We start from the raw sequence: 22,823 nt of genomic DNA, 5'->3' as shown, positions 1-22,823 counted from the left end.
TCTCTTATAATTGTAATCCCCCCTACTAGACTCTAAGTTCCACAGCAATGGGCCTGGTGTCTGTCTTATTCTTCCTGGTCTCAGTGCATACCCATTGCTTAATTTGGTCTGAGATGTTCGATAAACTTTCCTTAAATTAACAAATGGTGCGGCTGGGAGAGTTTTCTTATTTGGTGATCCGATATGCAGAGTCTTTACATTCAGACTGCTATTGCACCTATCACTGACAAACCCAGGCAAAAAACTTAAGCAGAAGAGCCTTGAGTTCTCATTTATATGAAAGAAGCTTTCTTGGGTCCCCTCTGAAGCTAGAGCCAGTGACTGTACAGTAGGTGGATTTTGGGAATGACAAAAGAGAACCAAGGGGAGGGCTTCATTTCAGAGTCCTCTGAATGAAAGACCTGATGAAAGTGGCAGAGTCCCTACACTTCCTTCCTTGCCTCAGGGCCTGGAGGCATGAGCTTTGCTTCCTGTGCTTTGTTGTCGTGACCAGTATAAAACCTTTTTCTTTATTATGAGATGTGGAAGCCAGTTTCCATCTTGAATAGGGCTCCTTTTTCATTGTTCATTTATAATAAACATTACACTCCCTTCCCTTAAACTATTATTCCGTTAGGTTGTGTTTTCATTGAATATATTCAACACAATACTTTGTTGTCCCTGGCATTTTTGAGCCTTTTTCAACTGTCCTTCATAGATGCATTTTAGGTTCATTAATAGTTTGATTTTATTCATCTTTCTATCAAAGCTTAAATTTCGAACTTTCCATAGAAATTTCTTTCATATACAAGCACATTATTACTTCCTTAGGTAATGCCATTTTTCCTCAGAAAGATAATTGTCTGCTTATGATGGTTAACAGAGAATTTTTGTCACTAAGCACACCTTTATTTCAGGGAACATACACATTGCATTGAAGATTCTGAAATATTCCATGTGTCAAGGACCTGTGACTGCCTATGCCTACATACTCTTTCCTTTGCTATTGAAAATTCCTCATTTATTCTCTCCTTCCTTCCCATGTGACCCTAGAGTTGCCTTTAAGCCAAGACCTTGGATGTTTTAAATAGCATCAACCTTTATAACCTTTCTACTCAAAGGAGCCTCTGTTGATCTCGGCAACATTATAATGGAGATTCAGTGGACTCTGAAATTCTTTAACTATCACTGGCATTTTAAGGGCCACTCTTTGTTGCAATCCTTATCCCTTTCATTCTTTACCCAGAGAAAAGTAGGCAAGATTACCTGCAGTGAGCAGTGTCTGCCCATCAGGCCAGACAATTCATTTAAGGTTCTGGAACCACAGAAGTCCTATGCTATCTGAGGTGTGTGCTCTCAGGTTTCACCTTTCTTGTATAAACAGTGGGACGTACATGCAAAAGAAATTGGTATACTTTTTCCACTTCTTTATTGTCTAACCAATATTTTTTTCAAAGGAGACATCTTTTGAGAATTTGTATTTATTTATTATTATTATTGTTGCCACACCTCTTAGATGGAGTAGTTTTTTAGGGAAAATGTGACCTTTAATAGATTTGATGGTTTCTCAACATCTTAGAGACTTTGGGACTTTTCTGGGAATACAGAATGATATATGTCAATATGCAACATTTATAGGAACAGTCCAATCCTGTGAGTTTAGCATGTTCATCTCTGTTATCATTTCACTCACCCATAATATCATGGTATTTAAGAGGTGGTTTCTAGCAGCTTTTTTGAGCTGTTTTATGGTAATTAAATATATAATTCATTTGAAGTATATAATTGAACATTTTTAGCATATTTGCATACTGTGCCACCATTACCACAATCAATCTTAGAACACAGAGGTATTTTAAACACACAGTCTTTAAGTGTGCTATAATCAATTTAGAATAACAACAGTGGGGGAGGGAACGTGTTGCATTTATCTTCTATATTCACTCAGCTTATTATAGGGTGAGAAGCCTACTTATTTAAGCTGTCATCTTCAAAGTCAGGGAAACAGAATACCGAGGCTCTTGGGGCAAACTTCTGAACCCTGTTATAGTGTGATTAGGGTTCCCCTTGTGAACACGTTGATGAATCCTCCAGCATATCAGTGACTTTCTGCTGTGACATGACTAGCTGTAGGAGGACTAACAGAGATGGAATGGGCTTCTACTAGTAGTTCTTTACAGAGCTGCCATGATCTTGACTGTGCCACTTGTGTCTGAATGGGAGTGCTTGGCACACAGCAGGCATTCAAATATGGTAGAATAAGTAGGATGATATATGGAACAGCAAGGACTAACAGCAGCCTTGGAAGGCTGTCAGAGATACTGGATATCTTGTTGTCTCCTACATAGACATCTAGAGTAGTTTCCCTATTGGTGTCCCCATCAGTTTTATCCCATCTCCAACTCATTCTTTTCAAAGCAGAGTGATCTTTTAAATCCTTATTTGAAACAAGTCATTCCTCTCCTTTAAACCTTTGATTATGTTCTACTGCATTTTCAGATAAAGGTAAAAATCCTTGAATTTCCCTAAATGACCCTTCATGCAATACATACTTGTGCCTCAGCTCTCCTTTCTTCTTTCTTATCTTAAGCCAAACCACAGTGGCCTTTTCTTCTTAGGGTTATTATACCTATTACCACTGCCTGGCTAATACTTGCTTTTCCTTCAGGTCTCAACTTAATTATGATAATTTAGGAATCCTTCCATTGGAATCTATACCTCCATAGATTATCATAATACCATCTATTATTCCTTTGTGGCATTAAATATCACTGTAATGAAATAACACTTTGTTTAATGTCCATCTACTCTCTTAGAATATAAAGGAGGATAATGACTATATTTTTCAGATTAGTAACTTTGTCCTCAAAATGTGATACATAGTGGACAAGCTTTGATTATTTTTGAATGAATGAGTGATTTATTGAACGAATTGCTGATTGAGAGGTGGCCTTTTTTTACCAAACTTTGGGGCATCCATCTGTCCACCAGAGGACTTTGCAGTTGTCCTTTTCTACTTGGTTACGAACATTCACTTATGTAATAAAAAAATAAAATAAAAATAGGGTTGGCTATTTAGAATATCAAAAAATATCCTTTTAGCACACTTAATAATGTGCTAAAGCTAGACTTAACCTCAGGCGTGTCTGGTTCAAGCCCCTTTATTTTGCAACCGGAGAGAATCTAGGGGATGTTTGGAGACTTTCTCAGGATTCCTAATGAGTAAGAACAGATCTGCTCCTGCTTGTGGAACTCCCTCTCTCAGCTGGCTGCTCACCCAGGGCCTAATGTTTCTTCAAACCCACTTCTTCCATGGACTCCTGTTTCTACAAGTCTGGGTTAGGAGTCTTTGAGATCATAGACTCCATGTTGCAATTTATGTTTCAGTATTTCAGATAACTTTTCAGGAACATACACATTGCATAGAGTAAGGCAAAAAGGAGTTATCAGTAATTTCTAGTATGTCTGTAGATCATTTTAACATTAACAAAATGAGTTGGAATTTTTCTGTGATTTTTTGTGGTTGTTTTGCTTTTCATGTTTACGAAGTCTTCATGGAAACCTTGTTCAAGTTGATGCGAACCAAGGCAACTTCACTGAATTATAAAGTGAAAATATTTGGCATTTTCAATGTCATGGTGACCCTTAGAAAATTATTATTGTAAACGACAGAATAGAATTCATGCTCAGTTTTTACTTCCAAGAAAAATAAGCATCTTGAAATAAGTTAATTAAGGCTTATAGTGTCCATATTTTATGGCTCAAGTTCACTACAGTTAGCAAGTTGACAATGTTGAGGTTGTGTGGTTCTCAGCACAGCACTTCCCAGTGGTGTCTTCTGCCTCTTCTGCTGATGATCCACTCTCATGGATAACAGAGGCTCCCTTGAACATTAATGGGGGAGCATTTATGTCATCACCATTGGAGTGTTAGAGGGGATAGACCCTAGGCCCTTCTCTATCCCTACCTCCCAAAGAACCATTACTATAGGGGAAAAAAAGAGTTCTGACCTGAGAATTGGGAAATCTGAATCTACCCCTGGCTTTTCTCAATCTTGGTATGACTTTGAAGCTCCTTAGCCTTTAGGGGCTCAATTGCATTGTCCTGTGGTAGTCAGAACCCCATCTGGGTTTATTGCACAAATAATGACAGTTGGAGAAGTGCTTTGGGAAGTTCTTACACTATACAGATATCAATTTATATTATTGCTGAGCCTGACCTATTTAAACTGTGCTATTGCCTAACTGTCTGTTCAAGGCTAATTGTTGACTTCTTTTTGAAAGTACCTACTTAACCCCTTAATATAAAGATAATGAAGTAGTTGAAGTTGGCACTGAAAAAAAAAGTTAACTTTGTGCCAGTCTACCAACATATTGTTTTGGATGTTAGCCAAGACACACATATAGAGACTTTAAAGTTCCTTTTATAGATGTAAACACCTGGGTACATTTTCTGTTTAAAGATTGAAGGATTTTTTTTTCAGATGGTATCAGTGGTGCATGCCTATAATCCCAATCACCAGGAAAGCCAAGGCAGGAGGATTGCAAATTTGAAGCCAACCTGGGCAATTTAGTGAGACCCTGTCTCAAAAGAAAAATAATAAAGGGCTAGGAGATGTAACTTAGTGGTAGAGCACCCCTGGTCTCAATCCCCAGTAGTGGATGGGTGGGTTGGGGAGTGGAAAGAATTGAAGCATTTTTTTTCTAGTCTAGAAATAAGTGTTTTTACCAATATATTTCCTCTGATAAAAAATATTTTGCACCTGGAATAAAATAGAAGTTAGGATTAAAGTTTGCTTATATTCTTTTGAATAGTGTTTCTGTGAAAAACTGGAACAGTTAAAAATATTTAAATACAATAAGAGCCAAAGATGTCACCTGTAGTCATTCTCTCTATTTACTGGTATTTTTAGAAGTAATACCAAATGAATTAAGATGTGAAAGCTCAAAGATAGTAGAATGAGACAAACGTCATTACCCTATGTACACATATGATTACACAAACGGTGTGACTCTGCTTTGTGTACAACCAGAGAAACAAAAGTTGTACCCCATTCATGTGCAGTGAATCAAAATTTAAAAAAAAAGTCAAACTCTGCTAAATCCAGTTTTCTTATAACACAAGTCTGGGTCACTATGTATGAAAAATTTTTGTAGTATGACAAGTGAAATCATTGAAAATTGGTAATCTTTTTACATAGCCATTTTCTACTCTTTGGTCTACTTGTGAGGTCATAAGAAAATTTTGTGAAGGGTAGAATCAGTTGAATCTCCCTTACACTAGCAAAAACTTGATTATATTATATGAACAATTTTAATTTTAAGTGCATCATGTAGTTGACATTGATTATAGTTTCCTAATTCAGCTCATTGAAACCTTTTTACTGGTGGAAGAGGTAATAGAATCAGCCAATCTGGGGTTTTAGTCTAGCCTGTACCGCTTATTATGTAGCTTGAAGGAAGAAAGAGGACATATACCAAGAAAGAATGAAAATGTTTTTGAAAACTAAAGCATTTTATTAAAACATTTATGTGAAACTATGAATGATTAATATTGAGATGTTCTAGAAGATGCTTATTAAATACAATTTTTTGGAATTTCAAGTGAGTTGAGGGGGTTAAGTATTTCAGGCAAGGTAGTAGGAGTAAAGTTGGTTGATGATTTGAGTTTTTAAAACAGGAGGAAGAGCTTTGAGAAGGCAGTCTGTCCTACCTGGGAATTGTTCCTAGAATTAATTCCCCTAAATAATTATTTCCCAATGTGTGCTACCTAAAACATGAGTCTCTTGGGATTTTAATACCTAGTTTATTTTTAAAATCTGTTTCTGAGTCAAATGAATTTAAAAGTGATTGCTTAAAGTAAGTTAGACTGGTTTATTTTAGGACATATTAGAAATTTTTTTACATATTAATTTTCATTGTAAAGATCCAAGAAGGAGACTATGCAATTTTTCACCAAGTTTTTGGATCATAAAACTCTTCTGAAATGTACATGTCTTGGGAACAATGTCCTAGGGAACTCAGTTGAGAGAATGCTGCTTTCAGCTTTTTCTTCTTTCAGTTTTTCTATCGTTCCTGCTCTAATTACATAAAGCAGCATACAGTTTAATAAGTAAACTGTTTTCCCCTTCCTCAGTCCCTTTTTCCCAAGCGTATCCCACCTACCACATTTTCTGTCTACAGAAGGTTTGGGGTGGGCATGGGATCGGCAGCTGCTTTGTGCATCATGGTGGTGGGGCATTGAAGCTGTGGCTGGTAGTCCCTGGAGTAGTCATACTGTGTGTGTGTGTGTGTGTTGCTGGGGATGGAACCTAGGTCCTTGCACATACTGGGCAAGTGCTCTACCACTGAGCGTATCCCAGCTCTAATATTATAATTCCTTATTTTTGATTATTTGAGTTGCATAGTTCTGAAATATCATCTTAAATGTGTCTATATAACAAGGAAAAATGGGGTTTGAAATGACATTGACAAATAATGTTCCTTTGACTCTATTTTAGCTTCATATTGAAGACAGAGATAGTGACTTTCAATTAGACAAGTTGGGGCTCTCTGATTCTTAAAGAACATTTTGATAGTTAAACTGCAGCACATAATTTTTGCTTTGAATAGCATGCTCTTTAAATAGTCCATTTTCAATTTATCTTTTGTTCCTTTCTTTGCTGGCACCTTATCTTCACATATTTAATTATCATCATCTCTCTCCCCTCTCTCCCTCCCTCCTCCCTGCTGGAAACACATTGAGCTTGAATTTGTAAAAACTCCCAGAGGTATTGTATTTTAGCTTATATGAAGATAATATGACCTAGCAACCTACTAACAGAAGTATTGACAATATTTACACTTTGTCCCTGGCCACAACTGAGTAGATAAGATGACTCAATAGCAATAAGAGTGAGGGCTCTGCTGACTCATCCCAGGACTGTTTGTACTCCTAACCTTGTTGTGACTCCTACAACCCAGCCTTTGTCCTGCTGCTGTCACCTGCCCTATCTGATCTGGCTTGAAAGCCTCCTAGCTGTGTCTGTAGCTGGGTTTGACTTGGCCCTTGAGAATTGACACCCAGAAGTGAGTGAGAATATCATCTGAACTAATTCTACCTGGGTTTATTTTGAAACACTGGGCATTTCATAGCCTTTGACTAGAAACAGTATTTTAAAGGGAATTTGGATCATGTAAAGAAAGAGAAAGATCTTCTCTGAATGGAATGGAACCGAACATTTGTGTTGAGCCCCTCCTTTCTTGTTGTGAGTCCTGATTTCTCCTGGCCTGTTCTGCCTGTCTTTTCATGTATCCTCCCTTGGAATTATGAGCAATTTTAATATGAAAATTCTTTTAGAGTGGTTAAAATATTGTTTTTTCCTGCTCTTATCTGAGCATAGAGGGTGTTTGTGAAATCAATCTCCATTTTTTATGTAACTGCCTCAGTAAAGCACTCAGGTTCTTTAACCTTAGAGGTCAGGTGGTATCTGTCAGTTGGCAATTTCTGGGTGAGGGCTTCTTATTTGGAAGAGCTGATCCAAACTAAAGCTGTAGGTTGTGTCATAGCCAGGGTGCTATGCTCCTGTATACCTGTATACCCTGACGGGGTGCTGCCACAACAGTTACTCAGTTCAGATTTTTAACCACTTTCTAGCCCATTGTTCCTCACAATTACTAGAACTTGGTGAGAACCAATTTATCGCCACATTCCTACTCCATTCCCAGTCAGCACGGAGGAAACCAGGCACAGGAGGATCCATCTGCACTGTGCAGGATACTGTCCACTGACCCTCCTGTTTTCCAGAAAGAGAAAGCTTCAGGCTGTAGTGCTCACAGATCTCTGCACTCTATAAACATATGGCAGAGGTGTTGGCACAGAGCCCTGCCATGCAACAATAAGCATATTTTGAACTGTAGGAAAGGAACAAGGATCGTTTCAGATCTTTCATTCCCTATCACCTCAGAATATGAACAATGGTAAGGCCCATCCTCTATAAGGTTTTGAAAACAAAATCCAAACCATTTCCCCTATAGATTAAAAAAAAAAATCTACCCCAGGTCAATTCTAAAATTAACCACTGAATTTGCATATCTGGAAGATTATACATAACTTTGTTGCTAAGGAAAAGTTATTTTCATGTTGCTACTTTGATTTCCTCTGATCTGTCATCTTCTAAATAGCAGGATCCCAGCTCCATAGACAGATGAAAAACTAAAAATATACGTTTAGAAGTTCTTAGTATTGTCAGCTGGTGGAAGACCTGCTTCAGCAACTGGAAAGATATGGTGTCGAGTGGGAATGTCAATGAGTCTGCTGTGGTTTTTAGACCTGGATGGATGTACTCTGTGACACATGCCAAGAAGATTATTAGCATATTATGTTTGAAAGCTTTGAGTGCTCCAAATTGAATGTTTTTCCAAGAAGCAACATTGTGCCAGGTGATAAGAAACAGCTTGCTTAGTGAGCCAAAGCTCTTTCATGGAATGCCCAGGATCACTCCAAGGTTAAATCTAGAAATAGGGACACTTATACTCTGCCCTTATCTTTTTAAACACTTTTCCTTTAAATAATTAAACAACTTTAAGTATTCAATGCTGCTCTTTCCCTAACCATTTGTATATATATGAACAAAACTTTAATGCATTATCACTGATGTCCATCTGATTTGACTATGAAGAGACATGCTTTGTGGCTTTGGTTGATCCAGTTTTTTAAAGGCTAGACAGAATTCAAGTGTGAGGTCAAATTATGACTTATACAGATTCTAAAGGGACTATTGGCTTGTGTTGATTTTCAGGGTCCCAGATTTTATTTTTTTAAGTATGCAATTTGATCAGTTTTGACATGTATGTAACCAATTCAATCAATATAAAAATAATTTCCATTACTTTTTTAAAATTTAAAACCATGCAGACTGTGTTTCCTGCATGATGTATTACATTAGAAATCAATCACCTTAAGATATAATAGAACCCCAATCCCACATGTCAACTATTTCAAAATTATATAGCACACTTATAAATATCTCAGAGGTCAATGAAGAAAGCACAAGAAAAGTAAATAAAAAGTGCTTTGAACTAAGTGATAACGCTTGAAATATCAGAATCTCTGGGATGAAACAGTACTCAGATGAACATTTATAACTTAAAGTACTTGTATCAGAAGAAACTAGATTAGCAATCAAATTATTTGAAATTATGTATAAAAAGTTAAAATAAGAGTAGGAACAAAAATATATGAAATATAGAAGAAATAATACAGCTAAAATTTGATAAAAATCAGTCTAATCAAGAAAAAAGAACACAAAATTAATATCAATGGAAAGGAGGCTATCAAAATACTGCTGTGGGCCCTGTAGACATTTATGATTACACTACTGGTGTGACTCAGCACTCATGTACAACCAGAGGAATGAGAAGTTAAGCTCAATTAGAATAAATTTTTAAAATTTAAAAATAAAATAAAAACCTGTACATGGAAAAGAATTACCCTATGGATGCTAAAAATATATTAAGGTAATATTACAGTTATATGCCAACATATGTGAGAGTTTACATAACATGGTCTATATCAGAGAAGGATTCATGTGCTACTGAGAAGAAAGTGTATTCAGTAATTGATGGATGAAATATTCTATGTATGTTAAGTCTAAATTATCAATTGTATTTTTTACTTCTGAGAGCTTCTTTATTAGTTTTGTTTGGAGGATCTATCCAGTGTTGACAGGCATGTTAAAGTTACCCAGTAGTATGTACTGTGGTCCTATTTGATTCTTGAAATTGAGAAGGGCGTGTTTGATGTACGTAGATGCTCCATTGTTTGGTTCATAAATATGATTGTTATGTTTTGTGATGTGTAATTCCCTTAAGCAATATGAATTGGCCTTCTTTGTCCCTTCTGATTTACTTTGGCTTAAAGTCTACTTTAATCTGGTATGAGGATAGAAACCCCTGCTTGTTTACACAATTCAGGGTCCCAGATAAACTGCTGAAATGCAGCCATTGGGGGGAATTCAGCATTCTTATTGAGGTGACATGTTTCCTCAGATTTTCTCAGACCTTAGGAATTTATTTTAAAAAAATAGTGAACTTGGATTGAAATTTCTCCCTATTAGTTGGAAAGAGTATTCTAACATTTCATTTATGAATGCTTTTGTCTTAGGTAATGTGTTTGCAACCTGCTTAACTAATGACTGATTACCCAACGTGGGTGACATTATCTGTCCTGGCACATAGGCTCTGGTCAGCGTGTGCTAGACTTAGTGCTGTTGAGTTGCCTTTAACTATTAAAGATTTTGCATCAGCAGCTTACTGATATTATCATTAGCTGATTTCTTACATCTCTTTATAGCTCCTGTTTGTGGTCTGATTTCTCAAAGAAGCCTAATAAGTTAAAAAATTCTAAGAAACCAAATTCCTCATTATCAAGGTTAATTTCCTTTTTAACCTATATAACTCATTTCTGACAGCTATGAGAATATTTCTGAAACAAACACAAGCTGTGTTGGGCTCACACTGAACAGTATCTGTTGGGGAGCCTCAAACTGCAATTTCTCCTTCTTATCCTGGAAATGCTGTGAATGTCTATGGCCAGGTTATAAATGTCTCCACCAAAACTGTGACCTTCTTTCAGCAATGGCATGTAGGATCTCCAAGTGAGTCAGGTCTTTCTGACAGTATCGTGTCCTTCTGAAGTATGGTTCTCAGAATAAAAAACCAGAGTTGAGGTTTCTTTGCCAGAGGACATTTGATTAGCCTTTCCTTTGGTCCACACGTGTGCCTCTAGTGATAAAACCTAGCCTTGCCATAGTGCTCTTAGCATTTGCCCTGGATCTCTGGGCAGCTGGAGAGAGAGAAGGCACACTCACTCAAGCCCTAGTATCGTGTAATTCACCTGAAGTGTAATGATGAGAGCCCTTCACGTGAAGTCAGGAGAAAGAAATGGTGTTGACCATTTAGTGGCCCCCATCCTACTTCTCGCCCACTTTTCCATCAGGCAGAATTCTCTTATTCAAGGTCTGGGTGCTGTATTTATCTAAAGAACAGAGGTACCCCGTCTTTGTTTTTTCCCCCACGTAGCATGGCTGTTCTGCACATCTTCTCTTCTGCCTTTCCCACCCATGATCTCCAGCTCATGGTTTTTCTCATGACCTGCAGCAGATTCTTAGGTCAGGTTTGTCCTTTTGTTGGCCTCCTCATGTCTGATTCTTGGAGTTAAAGCCTTGCTGGTGTGTGCCACTGTTTGACTGCCTCTTCTTTACACCCTAGCTCACAGCTTGTACGTGTGCTGTCAATCTATATGAACAGGTGCAAGCCTTACTTTTCTTCCTATTAAATTACAGGCTTCATTTGGCTTCTTTTTCCAATTTGTCTGCTCCAACTCCATTATTTGAAATGGTTTCTTTTACTTGGCTTCCCTCCACCCATAAGCGTGCCTTACTTGCATCGGGATGGTTCATTTGGTTCTTTTCACCAAAGGGCAGGCTACATCACGGGTTGGTCTTTGGCTAGCCTTAACATGACCTTCAGCACATAATTCAAACTGCTCCTGACATTGGCCAGTGCCTCCCTCTCTTTTCCTACTACCTTTCACATCCAAGGACAGGAAATTCTGCACCTTGAATAGTTTATAGTCTCCTTAATGTACCCTCTCTGCCACTGAAAGTTGTTTAGTCATTATTTTATTAACTTTGGGAGGTCAGTTTGTTGACTGATAGCAAAATGACTACAGACAAACATTTCCTCTGGCTTGTTAGAAATAAAAACAAGTGTGAAGTCAGCTTTATTTAAGTATGACTTTCTTTTTGTCTGTAGCATTCTAAACATATTATTCTCCTCATCCGTCTTCTATGGCCACTGGTCCATGGCTCCCATCAGTCCTTCTTATCCTTAGTGGTCATCAATTCATCAGTAAATTACATGTGCTCTTCAGCATCCTTGGGCATGGCCACCTCCTTCAGGCATGTGGATATTAATCCAGGTATCTCTGCAGGTAGTTGTCAGTCCTGTGCCTTCAAGTCCCTTTGAAGGAGAAGGGCCAGTTTGGTCATGTGATTGACTCTGCGTGGGCTTGGAGCCTTTGGGCTTTAATATAATTCAGTAATGTGATTCCCACCAGATTGACGCTTCCAGAGTATCACAAGTTGATGTTCCAGGTTTATGTGATTAACAGAGAAACCAGTTTTTATTTTGTTGTATTTGTTTGTTAGAAAAAGTAGAATTAATTTGGATAGTCATTTAAAATATTAGGTAGTAGTTCAGATGGCAATGGGATATGACAAAAACTACATATGGAAGTCTAGGATGTCTCTACTAAGGATTATGACCTCCTTTCAGTAGTGTCACATAAGACTCTTAAGTGAGTCAGGTCCTTCTGAAACTTGAAGAAACTCTCATCAGCCACAAATTATTTCAGGGAAGAATCTATGTTGTCTTCTGTGTTTTATTTCAGTTTTAATATAGGGGCTGGCAAGGAATATAGCAATCCGTAAATACTAGTCATGTGAGTAAATCCACATGAGCCAAAATAATCACCCTCTGTTAGTATGGGACAGCCTAAACAGTGTGCTTCATGTAGTTGTTCTCTTTATTTAAATTTGCAGAGTCTGGTTGACTGCTGCCTTCTGAGAGGTTGCTGTAGCTGCCTTGCACATCTGTGTCTGCATTATTTTTAGCCATGGTGTGTGTCTCATCTTTGGGCAAGCCTCTAACTCTTCAGATCAACACCTAGCTGCAGGTGCTGAGTGCAGCCTTGTAATGATAGCACCACTCGCCCACCTGGAACACAGCCCTCCAGAAATGTCCAGTAAAGGCCCCTGAGGGTGCAGCAGCACTCAAAAACCCACATCCTTTATTCTGGGCTTAAAGAGTCCTTTTGACTGGCATTTTGTGTGCAGCTTTTAGTAAGCTTAATGAAAAGGATTGGAAATCACAAACTTATACAGGGAGTTTGGAAGGTGTTATTGGACATAGCCGCAGACAGCAAGATTCTGAAGGGGAGTGACAAAAAAAAGTGTAAATCACCCATGGCTCTGCATCCCTGATACATCCATAATGTCTCCTGCTTAGACAGGGACATGATGAATAGTATATTTAGTAAGGTTTTCGTCAAAAAAATGTCAAAATTCAAGATACATAAGTACCAAAAAGGGAAAGTATCTGGCTTCTGGGATAGTAACTTATGAGGAATCTGTTACTCAGTAAGGAAGCTGAGCAATAAGGCGTCACTGTGTCTCTGGCTTAGAGGCAGTTACGATGGGTCTTTATGACATCTTCTGAAGTACTTTATTGACTAGATCCCTCAAAACTCTTGGCCAGCTGGGTGTAATGGGGCATGCCTTTAATCTCGGTGGCTCTGGAACCTGAGGCAGGAAGATCAAAGTTCAAAGCCAGCCTCAGCAACTTGGTAAGACCCTATCTCAAAATAAAAAAAATAATAAAAAGGGCTGGGAACATGGCTCAGTGGTTAAGTGTCTCTGGGTTCAATCCCTGGTGCAAAAAAAGAAATCCTCATCCAGTAAGCTTCAACCTGTCACTTCAGCTTGAAGCGTGAATAGGTAGACGTTTCATAAAGTTGCTAAACATCATCAGTTATTAGGGAAATGCACACCTAAGTCACAATGAGGTTCCACTTCACGCCCCTCAGTGTGGTCATCACAGAAACAAGTCTTGACGAGGTGGAAATTTGAACCCTGGTACTTTGTTGGTAAAAATGTAAAATGGTACAGATGCCATGGAAAACAATTTGGTAGATCCTGAAAAAACTGAACAGTGAATTGGCATGTGTGCAGTCAAGTCCATTCCTAGGTTTCTATGCAAAACAATTGCAAACAATTAAACAAACATATCCACGTGTGCTCATAGTGGCACCATTTACAATAGCCAAAAGGGGAAAACAACTCAAATGTTCATCAACAGATGAAGGGGAAAAAAATGTGGTGTGTACAAAAAAAAAGTGTGTATGTGTGTGTGTGTGTGTGTGTGTGTGTGTGAGAGAGAGAGAGAGAGAGAGAGAGAGAGAGAATATTATGTAGGCATAAAAAGCAATGAAGTACCCTGCGAGCTAAAGTGTGAATGAACCTCAAAACATCATAAGTGAAAGAAACCAGACATGAATGGTCTCATGCAATTCTGTTTGTATGAAATATCAGGATATGTGAATCCACAGAGACAAAAAATAGATGGATCATTGCCAGGGCCTGGGTTCAGAGTTTCCTTTTGAAATATAAAAATGTTTTGGAACTAGAGAAAGAGAGTGTTGCACACATGGTGAATGTATTAAATGCCACTGAATTGTCTGGTTAAAATTGTTTATTTTATGTAAGGAAAAAAATGAAAAGAAAGGCTGAGCCTCACTGGGTACATGGAACTCTGGAATAGGTAAAAGAAAGGTTAAGGCGAGCACTCAAGGTTAGAAGAAAGTGCAGGTAGAAATAGAGACTAGCTAGAGTCGGGGAGCTGAAAGACGGAGTAGGCACGTCATGGAGACTGACCGGAGTGTGAGTCAAGGGAGAGAGAATATGCAATTTCACAAAGGCAGCCGAACTCAATCCTGTGGGCTTTTGACCAGAATAGGAGCATGGGAGTGGATTATTGAAATGTGAACATGTGCAGGAGAGTAGAACCCGGAAGACCTGGAGCTTGGTGGCCAGCACAGAGGCCCCTGAGACTGAACACATCCAGCCCTGAGTTGCTAGAGAGCAAGCAGCAGGAACAATAGCTGTGCATAGTGCTTACGAGGAGCTAGGCAGTGCTTTCTATGGTTCATGCGTTTACTCTTTATAGGGACCCCATAAAGTAGGAAATAGCTTTTCCCAGTGTACAGATGAAGAAACAGAGGCTCAGAGTGACAGAATCTTGACTAAGGTAGCACAACTACTAATGTGGCCTAGATTTGAAACCAGGCAGGTTGACTCCACAGCCACTGCAGTTTTAATTATGATGCAGAAATGTATATAAGAGATTTTTTTTTTTTTTTTTTTGGAAGCTCATCACTTCTCAGGGGCAGTACAGCTATAATGCAGACATTTACCCCTTGGGCAAACAAGAACTGTTAACATGCCATGTCAAGTGGGTCTTCAAAATAGAAATGTTTGTTCGGCTGGTAGTACTGTAGACTGGAGCTCATGGCCAGGGGTGAAACTTTGGAGGAGGTGAGCACTGGGGCCTTCAGAAGGGAAACAGAAGCAGGAAAGTCAAGCTTCTAGCCTCCATGGCCCACTCCTCTGTGCTTCCCACCCTCTGCACCCTCCTGCCCTCCTAGAGCTTCTGGCTGCATCTAGGAGCAGCCTGAAGTGTCTGAGATGTAGCTCATCTCAGAAAGCCGCTTGCCCTTGGCTCCAGCCACTGGGCTTGCTCTTCCCCAGAATGGCTATGGAGGAAGGTGTGGGAGGGGCTGGGTCAGTTTTCTTACTTTCCTGATCATTCCTAACATTCAAGATGAAAAGATTAAGGTATGCGCCAGGCCCTAAGTTTGATTTCCAGCACTGCAAAAGAAAAAGAAATAGAAAAAAAAATCAAGGTTAATGATGTTCCTTCTTTAAGACCTTGAGGGGCACCCTGGTAACTTCTGTTCTTTACTTTCGGTTTTCATGTCATACAGTTTTGCTTCATTTAGATTTTTAAGTGCTCTAAAAAGCCTGTGATAAGAAGTTCTGCTCTAAAAGACCTGTGATAAAAAGTTCTTCCTTACCGAAGCTTCAGTCTTGGGGAGACGCAGGCAATAGAGGAAAATGGAAAGGCCTCACTTACTGTGGGATATTCTTCACACCTCCTCAGCCTCCCCTGCGCCCCCATCCCCCTACAGTCCCTGTGTGTGGTGCTGGGGTGTTGGTCTCATCGCCAAGACACTGAAACACAGAGCCCCCTTTCCACTCTCCCCTCAGTGTGACTCCCCTTGGCCTCAGCTCCCTGCAACCCACACCCCACCCCCACTTCCAGTTTGTGTCTAGCCTTTTCCTGCTGATGGGCCTCTTTCCTGTCTGGTTCCTCATCCAGAAATACTCTTTGCCCAGCAGTGTGGTAGTCTTCCAGCCCTAGAATTCAGCTCCTTTGCTTCTACATGCCCCGATCCCAGAGTCCTCACCTGCAACCATAGATGTAGACGCTGCAACGTTGTGTGTGTGTAAATGTTACACCCAGTTTACAATTATCCATGTAGAGCCAACAGAGGTACAGAGAGGTCAAGAATTTACCTAGTGCCACACAGCTAGTGCACCAAGGAGCTGATTCCAAAGCCCACTGTCTTAACTACTATCCATATTAGTGGAATTCATAGTGGCGTCTGACTGAGGCAGATCATTAAGTTGCATTTATAAACTCTCAAAAGGGACAAATGTGAGAAGCATCGCTAAAACGTTTTCCCCTCTCTCCTCTTTGGGTCCAGGTGGAAGTGAAGCCATATGTGCTGGATGATCAGATGTGTGATGAGTGCCAGGGCACGCGCTGTGGTGGGAAGTTTGCCCCGTTCTTCTGTGCCAACGTCACCTGTCTGCAGTATTACTGCGAATACTGCTGGGCGAGCATACATTCCCGTGCCGGGCGGGAGTTCCACAAACCGCTGGTGAAGGAGGGAGGCGACCGCCCTCGTCACGTCCCGTTCCGCTGGAGCTGAGCCCAGGGCCGACCCAGCCACAAGTACTGGAGTAGATAACAAGGAGGGAAAAGAGAGGGCACTGCCTCAGGGCTTACAGCGTTCTGGAAATCTGTGCATTCGTTCTCGATTTTTAAAGAAGAAATGGGTCTTTTTATTACTATTATTATTATTTACAGTCATATTACTGAACTCAGTGTCCAGTATAATGCAAAACTGCAGAGTGTATAACGGTACTGATTTGCACTTTGATTCACACCTTCGTCTGCTTGGTACCTTAATTTCTTACACCTGATTTGTCACTCGTGACTGTACGTAGACTGCCGTTCTCATCAGCGGCCATCAGGTTGATGTCTGTGATCCTTTTGTTTGCTGTTGTGTTATCGTTTTGATTGTTTTTAAACTGGAGCATGCACTTATTTTCAGAAACTTAGAGAGTTGCCCCTAGGACAAGACTTACCAAAGGTAATACTCGTGAGTAGGTGGCAGATGTAGCAAAACCTTCACAATTCAGCAATCATTAGTTGGGGTCATTTAGAATAAGGATAACCCTAATGAAAATAAGCCTTTAGTTGCTCTGTATTTTGACTTGTAAGGATACCTCATAAGCTGGATCTTTATTTTCCCTTCACATTTGATTTTTGTTTTGCTGAGGATTTTGGTTAGATCTTTTAGTGTTATGTAAATTTATGCTGCAATAGCTTTTGCTGCTATTAAAATGGTATTATTAATACCATAATACTCTATTCAGGCTAAGGTATCAATTAAAACAAAAACAAAAACCCAACAACACACTCTTGTGATTTAGGGATAGAGTCAGCTGCCGAAAGAAGATCAGAATAGACTTCAGAAAGCGTCAATGGAAGGTCACTACTTCTGACTGCATGTTTACTTAATCAGGTTGCTGCATGCAATAAATTTTATATCCAATGTCTAGTATAAAACCTTCCCACAATGCACAAATTAAGAATCTATATAAGCTATAAAATACTCATTTTTTAAAACAAGATTTTTTTCATTCAGAGAATTGGTAATTGATCGGAGGAAGGCATGCCTCAATAAATGGAATGCTTCTGAATAGGAGGAGCCCATAACAGAATGACCTATATTACAACCAATATAAAACCTAGGTGTAGGATATTCTTAAAGCAAATTTGTGGATGGTAGATGAAGTACTTTGCGGTGCTCTGTTATATATTGTGCAATTTATTTTATATAGTAAAGTGATTATGTCTAACTGTGATCAAACTTAACTGTTTAAAGCCTCTGTGTCAGACATTAACGAACTTGACAGTTCATAACTGGTATATTATTAAGTAACACATGAGCTCTTAGTTACAATCTCCTAGTGCTTGCACCATTTTACATAGCTTCAGACCTTGTCCAGAAAACCAAAGAGCTCATCTTAGCTTACAAACACTAAGAATATTATACAGTATCTAGAGATAAGTTGTCAGATTGACAAACTAGGCACATCTTTAAGAGAGTTGTGTGATGGTGATGCTAAAGAAATGTCTGTATAAAACAAGGTGGCCCGGGCAGAGTTCGTTGTCTGGGTGAGAAATTAACTACTTAATTCCCTGGATTTATCCTGTAAGGCTTGAATAGAATTAAGACCTGCTAGTACTACCGTGGACATTTTTTTAGCATTCACTCTTGGGCTGCAGATAGTAATATATAAACACACACAATGATCGTGAGACTATGTAAATCTTTTTTTAATCTTCTTCCTGTTTTGAAATTCTGGGGACAATCTGACTGGATGTGACACTGCAGAATAGACTTAAGTCGCTGTTTTATGTGCTGTGATGTCCTTGTACTGTCTTGAATTAGTATTGCTTGTTTTGTTTTTTCTCCAGTGTTTAGTTGCAATTACTGGCTCTCCAGCTATAGTTTGTTTTCAAAAAGGAAAAACAAATAGTTTTTTACTGGATTAAAAATGCTTATTAGAATCCTCCCCAATCGAGGTGACCTCTGGGCTTTTTGGTAATAATTGCTTTTTTCTAGCCCAGGTGTGGTTTCGTTCGTTTGTTTTTTTCTATGTTTGTGGTTTGGTTTGGTTTTTCATCTGTACAAGAAATTTTGTTATGCACTACTACTTTTTGTATTCTAGACAGTTTTCAAAAGTTGGCTGAAGATTTTTTTTGTTTGTTTTTAAGGAAAAAGGCATGCTTTCTGACTGACATGATCTTTTGCAATACCTCAATTTTGAAATATAGGAAAGAAAATGATATTTTCTAAGTAAGTTTATTCAGAAAAAATATATATTAATTTAATTCTGCAAGAAAATGATTTAACAGATGGGTAACTTTATTTTTTTCATGCTTATTTGTGTTTTTTGAAAATGAAGAAGTTAGAGCTTTATAACTATAATATTAAAGATCATATCTAACCTACAGAAATCTACCTAATTATGTGAAAGAAGCAAAACTTTTTGAAGAAGCACCCCTCTTTCATGTACTAAAATAACACTGAGATTAAAAAACACAAAGCTGGAAGATTGTACAGCATAAAGCTAAAGTGAAGGAAAAAAACACGTTGTTATGAAGACTAGGTTACAAAAAATAAACTCCATTTGGTGCTGAAAGTTGTGAATAGATGGTGGAAACTACTTTCCCTTAATTTGTATATTTATAATCAAGCGTTGATTGTGCACGACTGACCAGGATTGTGAAAGAGTTCTTCTGTTTGTATTTTTTTAAAGAGAACTTTTTTAGTTTATTAAATTATAACATGTTCCCTTTTGTTTTGTAAATAAATGTGCCCCCAGGTTCTTAATGTTATATTAAAAGAGAGGGTCCTTCAAAAAAATTATTTTTTAAAACACAGAGGTGTTCTGACCTGCAACTTGACTGGGAAGCCCCTGGGTAACACAGGTCCTGTTGTGGCCTTTCCTTGATGTGACACTTGAACTAGTCGATTTTTTGAAGGCTATAACCTAACCTCGACTATTTGTTGTTATGTGCAATACTGTTTGTACTGTTTGTATAAAAAATAGAAAAAAAAAGAAAAGAAAAAAGGCATAAATCTTTATTGCAGATTTATTTTCATTGCAAACTTTAGACATTGTGATTCACTGAAATCATTTTTCTACTGTCAAATATGTACCTTTTCTTCATGCTGGTATTTTTTCAATAGTAATGTAGCCTTTGTACTGAGACAAATTTTCATTGTTATTTTTAGAAAGATTTTTTGCTAAGAAAAAAATTAAACATATTTACATATTTTTCATTTTATTTCGTATTTTCTTTAAGGAGTGCTTTCTCAATCATTAATAGAGTTGTTTCTGGGAGGGACTTTCATATCTGGTCAATGTCATAATATTATTTTGTATTTTTACTTGGAATAAATTAATTTTATGATGCTAATTCTTTAAAAGTTTATTTTTTTCATTTTCAGTTATTTTTGAAGCTAAAACCTTTGTAATATTGTTACTAAAGTGTCTAGTTTTTTGAAATGCAAAGCTTTATGTATTAACTTGCTGATGTGGTTTACAATAGTGTGACAACGATGACAATGGCTGGTTATGTAAAGCGATTGGAAATGTAATGGATCATTGGGTAATAAAATGACAGAATGAGCAGAACATGTGAAATTTTGACAAGCCTTTTCCTTTATCACAGTGGTTTAGTGTAAGACTAGGGATGTCACAGTACAGGTCTCTAGGGATGTCACAGTGGATTTATACAACACCAGGTGCAGCCAAATCTGTGGCCCTGAAAATGAAGTCACCCCTACTGGAATACCACTGGGTGTAAACCTAGCTAGGTCAACAGAATGTTCATCGCTTTCTCCCCCTCTAACTCTTCATTGTGTTCTCTGTGTGTGTGTATGTGTGTGAGATTCTGCCACCAGTTGCTGTCTGTGTGTGAGACGGCGCCTTTCTGTCCCGAATCCTTTACATGCATCTACAGTGGTGACGTCTGCCAGTCAGAGGAAGTTGTTAAGGGGATGCCACCTTCTACGTAGCACAGGCCTGGGCCGTGCCATCTCTTCCCTTCCCACAAGGGCAGCTGGCAGCACTGAGGAAGCATCCTCAGACGTCACCACTGTATGTGGACGTTGTGTGTGTCGGTCTGCATCTTCCTCCACACCCCTGCCTGCTCCTGTTATGGTGCCCCTTCGCCCTTTATTGCGGCAACACACCGGGCCACTCCGTGCATGATCTGTCTGCCCTCCTGCTGCTGCTTTTCCAACACCCACCTCACCGGGAAGCTGTGCTGTGAAGGCAGCACATTGTTGCAATGGCACCTAAAGTTAAAGCAAAACAAAAAAATACAACTGCAAAACTGGTGTTGCGTAAATGGAACATCCAATGACTTGCTCTAGATGGATGGTGTGTTTCTACGAGTCGTTGGCGGCCTCTTCCAGCTCTATGGCCACGGAGGTGAGGTTGATCAACAACTCGGCGAAACGTGTGTCCAGAGTTGGCTCTTGGGTACGCTCTATGTATTCAGTTTTGTAAATAATATATAGATTAGATCAAGTTGTGATGTAAAATTTTAACTTAAATTGGGTATTACTGGTTGGAATTTTACATTAACTACAAATAAATGATTAGGAACAGAAGAAAAGAAATTGGAAAACTTCTTGTTTAGTGGTATAAAGATTATGCTTAGATTTCTGCCTATATCTTGTGTTTTATAGCTTGTTAGTGAGGCATGGGCTAATGCAGAATGTACTGCATTTATGCAATTAGCAAATAACTGCTAGTTTTCATTTTATCTATTATATTAGCAACAAAATGGTATTTAACTGGGTAAAGCTCCTACCTAAATATTTGAGTATTGTGACATCTCTACTTGCAAGGTTTGAATGAAAGATTAGTCACAGATTAGTGAAAAAAAAAAAGTATCTTTTTGTTAAAACTGGAGTATTTGTATGGATTGTTGCTTTTTCACTAATTTGTATGGTATGTCAGCTAATATTTCTTTTTTTCTTTTTTCTTTGATGATAACCAAACTTCTCTATCTCAGCTGCAATAGTGTTCCATCTTACCACAGAGTATTTTATAATTAATGCTGTTGACTTTACTCTATACCCCACAATGGGTCAAGAAGTGGATCTGTGATTCAGGGATGTTTAAATTTGTATGACGAAGTTAATTGCAACAAGTAGAAAACTTGGGTGCTAAAACAGGATAACTTCTCTTTTTCTTTCCTGGATATAGTTCTGTTGGGGTATAAAGTATTAGGTATTTGTATTTTTGCTGTCAAAATAATGGACATAACTTTTAGAGTGTTCACAGCTAAGATCTCTGTATTTGTTTTTCAACTAACTAATTTTAAATGTATTGTATCTTTTATTACCTGTTCTCTTAGATTGTTTTTTGCTAGTAACCCTTACTCAGCTTCTGCCTTTGGGGCTTGGACTAATATTGCTTGTATGGAACTACAGTACTGTGACTAAACATGGAGCTCAATGCAGCTATTGCTTACAACTGCTTAAACTTTGTAGTTTGGACTTCTTTTTTTTCTGTAATAACTTATTAAATCTAGTTGTATGAAGTACTGACACTTGTCATCCTTTGCTAAGGAATAAGCTTGTTGGATTTGGTTTGTATCTGGGGAACATTCCAATTCTCTTGCTTTTTTTTTTTTTTTTTTTTTTTTTTTGGTAACAAAAATCCCTTTACAGCACATTCAGCACAGCAAAGGTTATGCAAATAACACTCATTTTTAAAAATACACAAGTATATTTGAAACAGACTCCTGTGAACATGTATTCAAGGTTTTCAGAGGTGCAGTTGGGTTCTCTCCCTCACTTCTCTTTTGTGCTGGGGATTGAACCCGCGGTCCCGCCTCGGGCAATTCGAGATCTACCGCTGAGCTACCAGCCCTGTCCCGGTCGCGATTGGGTTTTTAAGTCCCAACACTTTGCCACATGAAATCAATTTTTGAAATTACAATCAGAAAATTTAATGAAAAGGTAAGTATTGACACCTTCGTTTTGTTTTTTCAATTACACGATTTTCTTTACGATTTTCTTTCTCCCCCCCAACCACCCCAATCCCTGCTGGATTTCGGACGAGCTAGGGCGCTGTCTCCCGGGTACTAATCCTTTAAGAAAATGGATCACAAGTGGCGGCACCAACCAATCCTTGGCGAGCTTTCTGAACAAGCAGGTGCCAGCGTCCCATCCCTAGAGACTGGTTCGGCTGGGTCAGGGAGGGCTCCGGGCACAACCGGACCGGGCTGTGACGACCGCTGGGTGGGCCTGGGCTCGCGCGGGCTCTGCGGGCCGAGGACCCAGCCGCCAGCACCTGCCGCCCC

At 38.8% G+C, this 22,823-nt stretch overlaps 1 protein-coding gene across 1 annotated transcript in view; it reads left to right on the top strand.

Annotated features, from left to right (window-relative positions):
- Window positions 1-22,055, top strand: part of Cpeb3 (cytoplasmic polyadenylation element binding protein 3) — a 140,098-nt gene extending 118,043 nt beyond the window's left edge. Inside the window, 1 exon segment of the mRNA XM_047552265.1 lies at window positions 16,346-22,055. Coding sequence (XP_047408221.1) covers window positions 16,346-16,572 — 227 coding nt within the window. The 3' untranslated portion in view covers window positions 16,573-22,055.
- The last annotated feature ends 768 nt before the right edge of the window (window positions 22,056-22,823 follow it).

The sequence above is a fragment of the Sciurus carolinensis genome, chromosome 5 (genome assembly GCF_902686445.1).
Source record: "Sciurus carolinensis chromosome 5, mSciCar1.2, whole genome shotgun sequence".
In the NCBI taxonomy this organism is placed as follows: Eukaryota; Metazoa; Chordata; class Mammalia; order Rodentia; family Sciuridae; genus Sciurus; species Sciurus carolinensis.
This window is presented reverse-complemented; position numbering and strand designations above follow the sequence as displayed.